The following is a 15,402-nucleotide window of genomic DNA, read 5'->3' on the forward strand; positions in this document are numbered from 1 at the left end:
AACACCATTTTTGTTAACCTTACTGCAAGCGCTCCCCTGGTCAACTATGATGATGCGGCTATTATTAATGGATTAAATTTCTAAAAAAAATACTTAAATTTATCCACAAAATGTAAATATATAATTTTTTTTAAAAACTCTTATCATATATTTAGACTATAAATCTAGCAGAACTTGGGTCAGAAGCCCATTCTCAGTCCAACCAATCATTATAAGTTAAGAGGACACGTATTCTGGCGTAATTGCCAATAGATGAGATAACGCAAAAGGAACATTTTCCCAGGTAAGCACCACATCAACGATCATATCCCTATCCACTCATCATAAAGTAAAACTCCTCTTAACCAATTGTCATTGTCCACATCATAACGCTATTCTTTCATTCTTCCAAAACTAGCCTTCACCCATGATTCGAGATTACCAAAAGACCACCATATCCTTGTTTCTTTTTAACGTGAATTAATGATATTCCTTCCGAACAAAAAAAAAGAATTAATGATATTCGCTAAAGTCTGGCTCAGACCTCAATCAACTCAAAACCATGGCGTCGATGGCTTCAGTCCTCCGTCGAAAACTCAACCTCAAGCCCTTCCTCATCCAAGTAAGATTCCTCTCCGTATCTTCTCATGCCTTTGAAACGACACAGCGCATAGAGAAAATATTGGTTGCGAACCGGGGTGAAATTGCTTGTAGGATCATGAGGACAGCCAACCGGCTAGGGATTCGAACTGTTGCCGTTTACAGCGACGCTGACAGAGACTCTCTTCATGTTAAATCAGCTGACGAGGCGGTTCATATAGGTCCACCTCCGGCAAGGCTGAGTTATTTGAGTGGTCCTTCAATTGTTGAGGCTGCCATTCGTACTGGTGCTCAGGTGAGTATTACTACGCTATTTTGGGGGACCTAAGGAAATATTTTAAGTCAAATTTCTTGAAAGTCCGGACTATAAACAAGTTATGCTACTTTATTTTCTATTTCCCAGTAAGCAATGAGTTTCTTATTGATTGAATCGTTTTTTCTGTTGCTTACACAAGGTTATCGAATTCACCAATTACGTGTTAATTGCAGTTAGAATCCTAATGCACCAGAGAGATTATTCAACTTTTTATTTCCAGTGTCGATGATCACGTGTTTGATTGCATTTATATATGACATAGTAGGTTAAATGTTTCTCCTCTTCCCCGCCACAGCCATAGTGTGTTGGTGACATCCTTATTACGTTTAGTTATTCGCTTTATTTTTTTGCGTAACTGAATATGTAGTAAATTATTAACGGTAAACTTAATAAGAACTGCTACATGTGTTCTTTTTGTCTGCTCTGTTCTTCTATTTGTTAATATGATACAGGAATTCAAGTTCTTTTGTTATTCTATTGACATTTGATGTTTGATTGACATTCGGGCATAAGTTTCTAGAGGTAAGATATGAGTAGGAACGACAAATTTTATGCACGCGCTGTGGACATGAATATGAGACTTGAGATGGGCTTATTTCTTTTTCCCTCCTTTTGGCATGAATCATCTTGCAAGAAAAGAATTCAAATGAGTTCTTGCAAAATGTTAAAAGACTCAAATGAATTCTTGCAAAATCTGGCCAGATTTTAATTTCTTTTAAATGGAACAACTTTTAATTAAAAAAGAATTGAATTGTTTCATTCGAAACAATATAATTGTTATAAAACAAATTAATTCAATTAAATTCTTGCGAAATTCTTGATTTCAAATAGAGGGTTTGTGTTGACCCACTTATAACATGCCAATAATTGTATCATGTTGTGTTAACTCAGTTACCTGATTTGACACATTTGTGATACTCTTTATCATTTAGCTCACAAATTGATCCCAGACCCTCTCCCCATTTTGACTAACTAATCCACAAATGATACTGTTATAAAATGATAAACTAGTAAATATGCGCTTAATTATTTATTATATTAGAGAGTTGTTACTTTACAATTTTTTTAATTATTGATAAGCAAAATGTTGAAATCACTTGTTTGGTTAATATAAATTTTTTACTTTTAAATTATAAAATTTTTATAATGAAAATTAATATATAGACTTCATATAATATCATTTTATAAATAAATGTTAGTGTAAAGCATGTCAAATAGCCAAGCTTAGCATTGGCTATGTGAATGCCTGAATTGTCATTTTGGGCTAACATGAGGGTTTGATCATTTGAATGAGGGAATTAGACTTGTTTAAATTGACATGAGAATTGCATTTAGCGATATTTGAACTAGATTTCAATCTTCTATTGATTATAGAGCTACTTCCGATTGTTCATGGTCTTTGCTTGTCAAAAACATTGGAGGATCTATACTTTGAGTGGATTCATCAGCCTCAAGCCTCAATCCCGTCCTTAGATAATGTGCTTGATTATATACAAAAACTTAATCCTAGAAGAGATTATGGTATGCTGCAAAAGGAGCTCCTTATGATTTGAGAGGCATATTTGGGGGTCTTGGTTCTTTGTAAAAGTGGAAATAAATCCAATTAAGCCTCTTGTATTTTTGCTCAAGGGTCAACTCTGGAGATCCTAGAGCAATTCACTCTAAATATTTTTACCCGTACCTTCTAGTACCCTATTTTACTTTAAAAAACCTTACCTTTTATTAATCTTATTGGCTTGAAATATTTCCTTTCATGTAAGTACATATCTACGGTGCATGGTTGATTGCTTATTATTTTTCTCACATTAAAGGGGTATCCTTTTCAGCATGGCTATCTTATTTTGAATATAGGCTATCCATCCAGGATATGGTTTCTTATCTGAGAGTGCAGATTTTGCTAAACTTTGTGAAGATACGGGTCTTACATTTATTGGTCCTCCTGCTTCAGCAATTCGGGACATGGGAGATAAAAGGTACAAACTACTTTATTAATTGACTTCATCCTTTTTCCCCTTTGACATGTTTGTATATCCTGGTCTGCACTACATTGATATTGTCCTTGAGTTTTTTTTTTCCTCTAGGTCTGTGTGCAACCAGAGTTTTCTTCAATTGTTTTGATGTTGGTTATATATCTCTGGCAGTGCATCCAAGAGGATAATGGGTGCTGCAGGGGTGCCACTTGTCCCAGGATATCATGGCGATGAGCAAGATATTGAACTCATGAAGTCAGAAGCAGATAAAATTGGATACCCGATCTTGATAAAGCCAACTCATGGAGGTGGAGGAAAGGTACACCTACGATTTTTAAATTGTTGTTATACCATCAGTAGAAGGTATAGACTAAGCATGTATCATGGGATATCAATAAGTTTGCATATATGGCAATAAAATAATAAATGCATTTTATAGTTAGATCATACATCTATAGTTGAGCACATTTGGATGAAATATTCCTAGAATCAAGACTTTTGAGACCTTTTCTTTGTGTGTGTGTGTGTTTTATTCTTTTCAAATAAAGTTCTCACTCCATGCAGATTTTTAGGGTATGAGGATTGTACAAAGCCCAAATCAATTCGTTGACTCTTTCTTGGGAGCACAACGTGAGGCTGCAGCCTCTTTTGGTGTAAACACAATTTTGCTAGAGAAATACATCACACATCCAAGACATATAGAAGTCCAGGTAGGCATATTTCATTCTCTACTCTAGATCTGTTACCATTTACTTTCCGATCAATAAATATTGTTTTGCATTACTGGATAGTTGATGTTATACATTCACTGAATTGACTCATGGTCTTTCTCATTATTTTTGTGAACATTTATGGTTCAAATTCAAATAATTTGTGTGGTGTATGTTCATTTGATGGACTTGATTGTCAATTTGGTTTATGTATTAATCTTTAGATTCTCTTTTGGACTTTATAGATTTTTGGAGACAAATATGGAAATGTACTACATTTATATGAAAGGGATTGCAGCATACAGAGAAGACATCAGAAGATAATTGAAGAAGCTCCAGCTGTAATGTTTGTTCACTAGTTTCAGTTCAGGATTTTCACTGTATAAGATATCTACAAGAGTTGTAATTTGAGCTTCTATTGATGCAGCCAAATGTTATGAATGACTTCCGCTCCCACTTGGGTCAGGCTGCAGTATCTGCAGCAAAGGTAATGCTTTTGTAATTAAATTTTCTGAATAAAAATGGTATCGTAGCTGATTTACTAATTCAATATTCTTACATATGGAAAACAGGGACAAAGAAGGGCTCCCTTTGAAGCCTAGTATTTGTATAGAATATCTTTTTACATTTTATTTTGATGGAGCTATAGCATGCACCTAAAACTTATCTGTGACCCTTTCAAGTCAAGGGATTGAGGACAAGTGTAAATGACATGATTATCAGGGCAAATTATTAGGTAGACCTGGAGTACCATCTCATTATGCTGTGGTCGTACACCAATCCAATGACATTACTGCACATTGGTAAAAAAATAAAAACTTAATAAATTTTATTTTAACTAGTAGTGATGTGGGTTTAGGTTTTTTTTTAAAATAAATTTTTTTACTATCGTATTGTAATGTGATTGGTTCGGTGTACCACTTTCTCAATTATTAGCTGTTGTATTAGCCATTAGTATTGTTGTTACATATGGTCAATTTTTGGAGGTCAAACTTTAGTGGTGAAGGCTGGCTTATGTTTTTTACTTTCATTAACAGTTGGTTTTCATCTGTCAACCGTTTGAAGTTAGAAGTAGAGTCTTAATGATGGGCTCTAAATTTAATTTGAGTAAATTTTCAGGTAACAGCAATTTATTTGGATTTCCAGCCATACTATTAGTATATACTGTTTCAGCATAATGGAAACAACCTGCTACCTGATTTGTCTCAGTAAGAAAATAAGTGTGCCAATTTTGTTCATCCAATTATTTTGTTAGTCAAAAGACTCATGAAAATATTTTAATCAAAACTTTTTGTCCATATTAACCAAATTGATAAGACGTTTATCTTTAAAAATTATGCTTACAATACATAGGACCTTGAGCTTGTAAGGTCTTGTTGTCTACGAGAGAACAAAGTTTTTCATTTCCTCATCTCTGAAGATGAAAATCATGAGATTAAAGTGGAATCCATGAGAACTTTTAGCTAGCATGGTTGCAGTAAGAAATTTTATGTGTTATTAGTACTCTGCTCTCTTTTGTATCATAACTGTGCCAATAATTTGAGAACTATTGGCCCACAAGCATGCCGCCATTTTCGTTTATTTGGCTCTTCATATTTTCAAAGTTTCTTTATAATTATTGTTCAAGTATCCTTAGTTTGACTCCTTTTAATGTGACACTTACTAATGTTTAATCCCAAATATGTGAAAGCAGGCTGTTGGTTACCACAATGCTGGGACTGTGGAGTTTATAGTTGACAAAGTCTCCGGCCAATTTTATTTTATGGAGATGAACACACGTCTTCAGGTGCTTAACCTTTTATTTCGATGTCATGATATTGAATCCCATAAGTTTTAACAAAATCCTAATAGTCCATTCATATTTTTTTGTAGGTTGAGCATCCTGTGACAGAGATGATTGTTGGTCAAGATCTTGTAGAATGGCAAATTCGGGTTGCAAATGGAGAACCACTTCCCCTTAGTCAATCACAGGTGCCATTGTTGGGTAGGTTGCTTCTGAAATATGACCATTGTTGGTCATATTTTAAAATGATATTATTTTCTTGCATGGTTGAAAAGTCTGTTTGGTTAATAAACAAACAGTATGGTAGAGTAAGGAACAGTAAATCAAGATATAGGGACGAAAATGAAGGAAGGGGAACCATTGCTAACATTAATGGCTGTAGCCAAACAAGAAGACACTGATTACAAATAACCAGCCACTCTTACTAGAGTTTGCAAGGAAAGACTATCAACGACATGCCCTTCTCATTCTCAAATTCTTTATTTATAAACAACTCTCTCTCCCTAGGATTAGCTGTCCTCTCCCCAAAGATTCCTGCTGAGTCATTATTTTCTTTTACTCCCTTTGAGCTTTCTAGAATACACTCTAAATGGTTTAGGCTCCTTTGGATCAATAGCACCCGTAACACATTACTAGAAGTTGGACCTAAGTGTACGAGTCAAAAGGAACCTGGAGGGGCTGGGATGGTAAAGATGCAAAAGAAAAATGGAATTGTGTTTCTGGTAGAAAAACATTATTGGTTTGCTTTGTCAAATGGAAAACTTCCTTTGTATTTTTCTATTAAGTTATAAATATCTTTATCTTGTAGAGTCTTAGTACTTTACGTTTTTCTTTTGACAGGTCATGCATTTGAAACTCGAATATATGCTGAAAATGTTCCTAAAGGATTTCTTCCGGCAACTGGATTTCTTCATCATTATCGCCCTGTTGCAGTCTCGTCAGCAGGTGCAAAAGCCAAGTTGCTTACAAATACTTGATATTAGCTGCAGCATCCATTTTGTATGAATGTTATTCATCATGTGACTATTGGATGATTTGTAACTTACGTCTTGAAAAATTGTCTGGCAAAGGCTTTCACTAATCAAAATATTTTCCAGCCATTTTCACTTATAAAAGGAAGTGTGATATAAATACAAAGGATGCCCATAAGCCATTGTCATGATAAAGTCTACCAAGTCTTTTGGGTGAATTTTCCCTTTTGTTTCTCATTATTTAGGTGTGTTATCTTTTCAGTTTATCACTTATGTTTGATCTGTCTTCATAAGCAGTTCGCGTTGAGACTGGAGTTGAAGAGGGGGACACTGTTAGCATGCACTATGATCCTATGATTGCAAAGCTTGTAGTCTGGGGAGAAAACCGTGCTGCAGCATTGAGCAAACTGAAGGATTGCTTATCAAAATTTCAGGCATGCACTAACTACAATCATGTGTTGGTTGAAGTTATGCTTTTCACTGATAAGTTAAGCTTGGTGGAAAAAACTCTATGCATAAATCTGTGCTAAATTTATTTGCTTATATAGCATAGCTTTTAACAGTTTGGAAGGTAATTTATGATCAAATCATCTGAATGGTACGATGATATGTTGTATGCTAGGCTTAGCAGCTTCACTTAGAAACACTGTTACCTTTTTATGGCCCAAAAATAGTGGGATTGTAGGATAGAAAATTGAAGATAGTGCTATACTTCAGCATGTTTACATAACGAGACTAATCTTAATAATTGAACTTCCAGACTACTATTGCCCAAGCAGTGGCCATTGCTGTGGAGTCATTTTAGATGAAAAACATGACTTATATCTGGTGAATATATGTTGTTGTATGTCTTCTAGTCTTATATCGCACTGCTACATCCCTTCTTTGCTTCATATCATCTTCTTCAGCTAACTTCTGATTGACCTACATTTTGTCTTTAGAATCTGTTAACGTTAATAAGGTTATCGTTAAAAGGTTTATTGGTTGGCAGGTCGCAGGAGTGCCAACTAATATCAATTTTCTCCAAAAACTTGCTAACCATAGAGCTTTTGAAGATGGCGACGTGGAAACCCACTTTATTGAGAACCATAAAGATGATCTCTTCATTGATCCTAATAATTCATTGTTAGCCAAAGAGGCATATAGTAGTGCAAGATTCAGCGCAGGTCTGGCAGCTGCATGTCTTTGTGAAAAAGAACACTCTTTTTTGAAGGAAGGTTATGGTAGGTGAAAGGCTCAGTATTGCTTTGCACATTTGTAATGCAAGTCCCTTTTCTTTCTGATGATATCAATCCCTGTAACATGTTCAGGAGGAAGCAGCTTGCACCCCATATGGTATTCTCATCCTCCTTTCAGAGTCCACCATCTTGCTAGGCATACTATGGTATTGGAGTGGGACAATGAATTTGATGGCAGTGGCTCAAATCATCTGACAATGATGATTTCTGTAATTTACCAGCCAAATGGGAACTATCTGATTGAGGTATTTATCTATTTATAGCTGTAAGTTGAAGGTTTGAATGATCAGTTTTAGTTTATGAACTACAAGCCTTCAACATTCTTTTATGTGCACAGACTGGAGAAATTGGTTCCCCTGGTTTAGAAATCAAGGCAATGCACATGCATGACCATGATTTCAGGGTTGAGACTGATGGTTTAAGCATGAGTATTAGTTTGGCTGCTTATTCAAAGGTAATTATCTTTCTGTACAGTCATCTTTAAAAGCATGGGTATATTGATTTCTTGTTGTTGGATGCTGTTTCTTTCTATGATAACTATTTATGTAACATTTTAGGATAACCAGTCTTCTTTTCTGTTATCATTTGCCACCAAACTTTTATTATTGGTATTGAAATTAGATAGACAATATTTAGTAAATTATGATATTATAACTGGGTCCTGGTCGTCTGTTGCAGTGTTATTGTTAGTTGTTCTCATGGGTAAAATGGTCTTTCCACTTTCTGAAAGAACCAGTGGTGTTCTGAACCTGCCCTCTTTCATTCTCCTCCATGATATGGGTTTTTTTCGACAATTTTATTCTGGAAAGCATTTTATTCGCTAAGCTTGTGGGCTCATTATAGTGTTACTATTGCTGCTACTGCTTGGTGGATTTTATTTTTTTCTTTTTGTTAATAAAAGCTAGCATAATACTTGGTTAATTTAACATTGCTGATAATTAGTGGAAGAACATCTTTTTTTGTGGGTGTGAGTATTGTCCGTCTTCCTATCTATCTAATATCATTCTATGTTGCATATGGCATGCATCTGTTCTGTGGTTTTGACGTAAGACCTTCTACTTTGGTGTGGCAGGATGAGACACAGCACATTCATATATGGCATGGAACACACCACCACCATTTTAGACAAAAATTGGGGATTGATTTATGTGATGATGAAGAAACCCAACACAAGACCAATTTTGAGACTGCATCTCACCCCCCTGGAACTGTGGTGGCTCCCATGGCTGGTTTAGTGGTTAAGGTCCTTGTGAAGGATGAATCAAAAGTGGAGGAAGGGCAACCTATATTGGTGTTAGAAGCAATGAAAATGGAGGTCTGCTGTGATGCCTCTAACATTCTGGACAATTTATTTTCTTTGCTAATTTCTAATACTTTTTCCTGTAATTGAATAGCACGTTGTGAAGGCGCCATTTGCGGGGTATGTTCATGGGCTTCAAGTGACAGCTGGCCAACAAGTTTCAGATAGCAGTCTTCTCTTCATTATTAAGGTTAGTCAATGTTAATTGTTTGTGTTTAAGTGAGCTTTACGTTTAGTGAAGTGTTCCCATTATGAATATTAACGAGCTATTTTTCAAAATCGTGTACAAAACAAAAAAAAAAAATGAAAATCATGTTTGCCTCAAAAATATTTTCGGATTTAGGATATTTTTAACAAAATGAATTTTTGTTCAACAGTCATACCGTCGAAATTGGCATGTTCAACGCTACAAGTGTCGAAGTTGGCATGTTCGACACTATAAGTGTCCAATATGCCAACTTTACAAAAAATAAAAATAAATAATAAATTTTGGGCCAAAGTGTTGAACATGGCCACTTGCATGCAGGAATCAAGGTATTATTTATAAAAAATAATTAAAAATAGTTTTTTTTAAGTATATAAAAAAATAATTATTAATTAAAATTATTATTAATTATAGATAAGTCTCGTTGTTTCCTGATCTAAAATTATTATTTTAGACTCTGTTTCCTGATCTAGCAATTTCTAAATCCTGAATCTGAGAATATTTCTGGGGCAAACATGATTTTCATTTTTTTTTTTGTTTTGTGCATGATTTGAAAAAAAGTTCAATATTAACAGTAGGTCCTATAGTTACTAGATCAGACTCGTTGCACAATGTATAGAAATTTCTCAACACATTTTCTAGTTCCATTTCTGGTTTAATCTGGATGATTAAACAATAAACGTTGGGAATTCTGAATTTACTGAAATCAGATGAATCCAACCTCCTGGAGTTTGAATTTATGTTGCGTGTATTCTAGTTTTCCTGTGCCCATTGAGAACTGGAAATAGAGAAAATTCTGTGTATCATTCACATGATAAAAGTAAACTTTTTCACCATTGAGAAAAATCAGTGGGCGCTGTTCTCAGCAAGGAGTGCTGTTCTCTCCTAATAAATTTTTGTGAAGGCCAACAGAATGAATAACAGATTGTGAAATATTGAAGGCTTTAGGCTTATAACTTGCCATGGTAATTTGTTTGCTTCTTGAGCAGTAGTTGCTCATTGCTAACATATGGACACAACACACGACATAAAAAATTAAGGTTGATTGTGATGGTGTTGGCACCATCAAGGCTGATATTGCCAAAAGTTTACTGACCTTGCAGAGTTGGTCTTCTCAACTACTTGATGCGTATATGACTGAACAAATTATTATTGGATAGAATAGGTCGTTATGTTTGATTATTCAACTCGCATTTAGTTTGATCTGTTGGTTATGCTCTAATGTAAAAGTTTTTGAAGGAGAATCATCCAATATTATGCATTCCTTGATAGGACGCGTCTTGAAGCAAGTTATTTCCATGGCCAGGACGGATAGAATTTGGTCCCGAATTTTCGTTTTCATGGCTGCTTGAGCAAAACACAAGGGATTAATCAGATTAAGGATATTGCCTGGGATGGTAAGAAGCGTCCCATATTCATATTTATGCTTCACTACTGATGAGACGTGTAACAACAGAAAGCTGTTGTAAACTGTATATTTCATCTGGCAATAAAATGTATCTAACTTCTTCTGAAGTGCTTTCTCATTGCGAGGCAGTGGATTCTTTTAAGCGTATCTTGCTCCCTTCCACCATCTCTCATGCTCACGTACACGCTCGCTCCTGAGGAAGATGCTGTTGGTGCATAATAGGTAAAGGAGAGCGGAACAAACTAAACTTTTTTTTTTCCCTAATTGTTAGGGACTAGCAAACCAATAGTTTAAATGAAAATTTTCTTTGGAAGTTTAGGAAGCAATTATTTAAATAAAATTAAATAGTATCTTCGGATTGTCGCCATTACGGTGAGTCCCACAGATAAATTAAAATATTATTTTTGTAAATTATTTAAATTATATTATATTTAGTTAAGGATTAATGAAAAAAAATAAAAATTGACATGCTAGTTCTTCGATGATCCCAATGGATAGGTGGGTTTTTATCTTTGAATGCAAAAATCTTAAAAAGCAAAAAATCAATTCACTTCTACAACCCACCATGGTGGTCCATTATTTTTTTTTTCCCACTGCAATTTCAAAATACAAAAACTATAACACAGAGAAGAAGGGGAAGAAAGAGATGTCAAGAAGGAAAGGTTGCAATTGAGGTTCAAGAATTTTATATTATGATTGTCAATTTGCATCGATCAAGAAGTCCGGTACCAAGATGGTCTAAATGGTGTATGCAATCAAGCAGAGGTTGAGGTAGTGTTGTAACTGTATTGGCAAGTCCTGGGTGGAAGAGTGACTGCAGATGGGAGATGCGTCAAAGTTTCTAGCTCACCAAGTGATAGAGGCTACCAATAAGGAAAAGGAAAGTAGCCGTGCATGGAGGAGACCAGAAGCATATTGCGGACGAGCAATGGCATGCAAGGTCGCAAGGTAGCAAGGTCCAAGCGGTCACAGAGGCCAGAAGAGATGAGAGGTTGTGACATAGGTTAATGGTAGAAAGCAATCTGAGTAGGCGGCGAGACCGTGAGGGTGAAGGTTGAGACTGATAGGATGAGGGTGATGGTTGATGGGCTGTGAGGATTTACTCTACACACACACACACACACACACACACACGCATATATATGGGATTTATACAAAAAGCTAGTTTTGGGCCTACATATCTCTTCAAAAAGCTTTTCTTCTGAATGAACCAAATCTATCATTTCAAAGAAAAGGTATTTTATTTTCAAAAGCTTTCAAGAAAAGTGATGTAGGATGATGGTAACGGTTAGATGGAAAAAGATGCATGGGGAAGAGAATATACCATTAGTATTCTACTACAGCACTACTACTACTGTGTTTAAGCCAAAGTTTGGATATCATGGAAAGAATTAAATTCTAGGAGTTTTTTGAGTGCCCTAAATATGAAGTCAATTGTATTTTTGTTATGTGATTTTCTGTTTTGTATTTTTTATTTGATAAAAAAACATATAATCTATTGGTTTTGTTAGTGTTACATTTTTATTTGGCTAAATGTATAATTTATCTTTTCACTTTCTCATGAAAAGTTATTTTTTCTCTCAATTTCATTTTTATTTTATTTATTCGGTAATTTTTAAATCTTAAATAATTTAATTTCTATAAAATGAAAAAATATATATATCACTTTTTAAATTTTAATTATTGAATAATTTAATTCCTATAATATGATAGTGATGATTTGAGATTAAAAAAATAGGGTTTTACAAGGGTTCTCAAAGTTTAGTCCGAGAGGAAAATGCCCATCACCTTTTATTCTTTTTCTTCGTCTATCAGTGACGTGTAACTGTCTCACTGCCATTGGGCCACATGTCTCTGCTATATTGATACGGTTATAAAAAAGTATTAGATCTCTACTTCATGCGTAACGGCCATTTAATTCTCTCCTGACACGCATGCGGATGGACTTGCCAGGCGAACGGGCTGGCCAACTTCTTTCCTCCGGGCTGGGCAGGAAGAGGAGATCAGGACTGAGCCCATGGGAGATCTTATCTTAGGGCCGAAAGGACTGGACCGGCCTGATTGAGAGATCTAGATGGAGCTTAGTCTCAAGGATGAGCGGACTGGACCTAGTTCGTTCGGGAGGTTTAGAAGTTTTTAGATCATGGGCTGTCATCATGGACCTAGCCAGAACGGAGTGGAGAAATCCAACGGTTATGAGATAGTATTAAGTTATTTCACAATTTGAAAGTTGGAGACATAAATAGGATAAATTAAAATTGAGGAGTAAAATTGCTTTTCGGGCAAATTATACGTTTTAACCTTTTATTTTTTTATTTATAAAAAATATTTTTAAAATTAAAAAAATATTTTTTTAAATTAATAGTGAAATTAGTTAATAGATTTTTTAAAATTTTAAAAATATTCTAATTATATAGTAAATTTTCTATATCACATAAATTAATAGTAATTTTTATTTTTATAAAATATTTAATCATTAAAATTAATAAATAGATTAACTAGTAAAACTTTTAAAATATAAAGAAATGTATTTTTTAAAATTGAGAGACTAATTATTAAGTTTTTTAATATCACATAAATTAAATAATAATTTTACTTATTATAATATCATATGTTTATAAAAACAATTTATTATTTATTTTTATATATAACTATTTATAAAATTATTTATATTTTTATTTTATTATTAAATATCATATTTCAAAAAAAATATTTTAGTTTTTATTTATATATAAAAATTTATAAATTTATTTTTATACAAATAGGTTTTGGAAACCGTATTTAAGAAGTAATAAATAACAAAAATAAAAAAATTATTTCTAATTTTTAGAAAATAAAAAATACAAATCCTGCAGTATTACCGATCGCACTCTTAATTTCTTGTTTTTGGGTGGCTGATTGGGAAGGTAGATTTTATATATATATATATATAAATGCCATAACAAAGAATGTATAATGTTTGAATGGTTTGATTGTGAAGCAGCAGAGTGGACAAAGCAATACTAATTTGTGAACTAACGAAAGCAAAGGAGATGTTTTAGATTGAATATGTAGAATGAAAGAGAAGCTAAATGAATTAAAGAGGATGATAAATGAAACAGGTGGTGATGGAAGTCACTATAAAATCTAGATAAACTACAGTCAACTGTATAATCCCATATGAATGAATTTCTTCAACAGTTATCAGCATCACAGAGGTTAATGTATTTTCAATTAAGTATTTTAGTAGGAGAAAAACGCATGTTTTCTTACGTTTTTAGGGCTTAATTACTGTAACCCTATTCTTTGTCATACTTTATTATACAACAATTAGAGAGGGAAGCAAACATCATGAGAAGATGAGATGTGTCAATGGAGTCCATGGACTGGCAGATGGAATCATTAATTATTAGCGGTTCTGCTTTTGCCAATGTGGATTTGCAACATGTAATGATTGGTATGGTGGCTGTGTAGTTTCCTACTTGATCAAGTCACCGACTTCTTCATTTTCTATTAATCGCTTTTCAGTCCAAGTCATGTTTGAGAAATTTCCTCAATGATGGTCAAACTAGGCATTATTGTTGCCAGCCAACGTTACATAACCACCTTGATCATGTAAAATCCTCGTAAATGTCGACGTCTGATGTCTTCTTCTGTCTGGTTAATGTTATGGAGCTGTCTAGAATTGTATTGTTTTCCTTGAACTGGTTAAATCATTAGGGTAAATCATTTTTAATTGCTAGAATTTCTGAGGTTTTCAAGGAAAAAGTTTTGATTGATGTGCCAGGCAGATGCATTATATCACATTATTGTCAGTTTTTGCTCATTGTCATGCAGTGCACTTGGTCGAAATTGTGCAGTGTGCAGCGTGCGAGCTTCTTCTGATTGCATATGCAGAAACAGCAGCAGCAGGTGGCCGCATTGTAAGAAATTTCAATTCAGGGATTATGCTTAAATTTTCCAATTGCAGGCCCAATATTCTGAGAGGAAATTGATGGCCTGGTGGCTACAAAGAAAGGGATACTGATGTGATAGAAAAGTACTCGTTACTCCTAATTGCCTAAAGGTATCAGCTTGCTTGATCAACTTTTATTATCACTTTTTCCATTCATGAGATAAGTTTCTGATACTTTGATGTCACACTGACTAAGAGATCCAACATCCATGGAGCCCGAATTTCTTTAAATTATTTTTCTGAATTTTCCCATTTTAAATGCATTTCTCCAATGAAATTAAACGTCTTTCTTATGGTCTTGGATTAATACCCTAGTTTTAAGTAATTATACACTACTTCTATTATTGCATATAGAAAAAACTATAATAAACAGATACGTATAATTTTAAAATATTAAAAAATTTAAAATTTTCAGAAAATATAAAAATTGTATATATTTAGTTGCCCTTTCTTTTTAAATTTCTAAAAAATTAAAGGATTTTTTTTTATAAATCTAATTAAATTATTTATTGAAAATAAATAAAAATTTCAAAACGTTAACTCACTTAAATTAGCAAAATTTTTCGATAACCGTCGAACTTCTCTCACCATATCTCTCCATATCTCTCACTATAGGACGAGGTCGGATAAGGGCCCAAAACCCGTATGGCTACACGCAAGTAACTCAGCTCAACATCACGTGATCTAATTCTGCGACGTGATGAGATTGGATAAGGGCCCAAAATCCATATAGCCACACGCAAGTAATTCGGCTCAATATCGCGCGATCCAACCCTGCGATGTGAAGCGAACTGACTACGTACGCGCGCCTACCTAAGGAAAGCCCTGACGTGACAGAAGGTAAGGGAAGGGACGCACGCCTGGAGAAATTAAATGGCCGCCTAAAGTGAAAGGACACTCTAACTTCGTATATATGAGTTTGAGTGATAGGGACAGATGATACTGTAACAAGAGAAGCGGTTATACGTCACTAACAGATAAAAGACAA

The 15,402-nt window shown here is 34.3% G+C and overlaps 1 protein-coding gene across 4 annotated transcripts; it reads left to right on the plus strand.

Moving 5' to 3' along the window:
• The first annotated feature begins 469 nt into the window (after positions 1-469).
• On the plus strand, positions 470-10,587 carry LOC110615247 (methylcrotonoyl-CoA carboxylase subunit alpha, mitochondrial). Of its 4 annotated transcripts, XM_043956692.1 has the most exons (17): positions 471-601; positions 694-874; positions 2,747-2,868; positions 3,037-3,184; positions 3,438-3,575; positions 3,821-3,916; positions 4,003-4,062; positions 5,269-5,361; positions 5,448-5,559; positions 6,199-6,303; positions 6,627-6,763; positions 7,321-7,552; positions 7,640-7,812; positions 7,905-8,021; positions 8,640-8,882; positions 8,962-9,057; positions 10,312-10,587. In XM_043956692.1, exons 2-17 carry the CDS (start codon positions 698-700, stop codon positions 10,339-10,341), a joined length of 2,079 nt encoding a protein of 692 aa, XP_043812627.1. In that variant the 5' UTR covers positions 471-601; positions 694-697; the 3' UTR covers positions 10,342-10,587. The 4 variants fall into 4 exon arrangements, with proteins under 4 accessions (XP_021612728.1, XP_043812626.1, XP_043812627.1 ...); XM_021757036.2 differs by having other exon boundaries at positions 470-874; XM_043956691.1 differs by having other exon boundaries at positions 470-874; positions 10,379-10,587.
• The last annotated feature ends 4,815 nt before the right edge of the window (positions 10,588-15,402 follow it).

Source organism: Manihot esculenta, chromosome 5, assembly GCF_001659605.2.
Source record: "Manihot esculenta cultivar AM560-2 chromosome 5, M.esculenta_v8, whole genome shotgun sequence".
NCBI classification, from domain to species: Eukaryota; Viridiplantae; Streptophyta; class Magnoliopsida; order Malpighiales; family Euphorbiaceae; genus Manihot; species Manihot esculenta.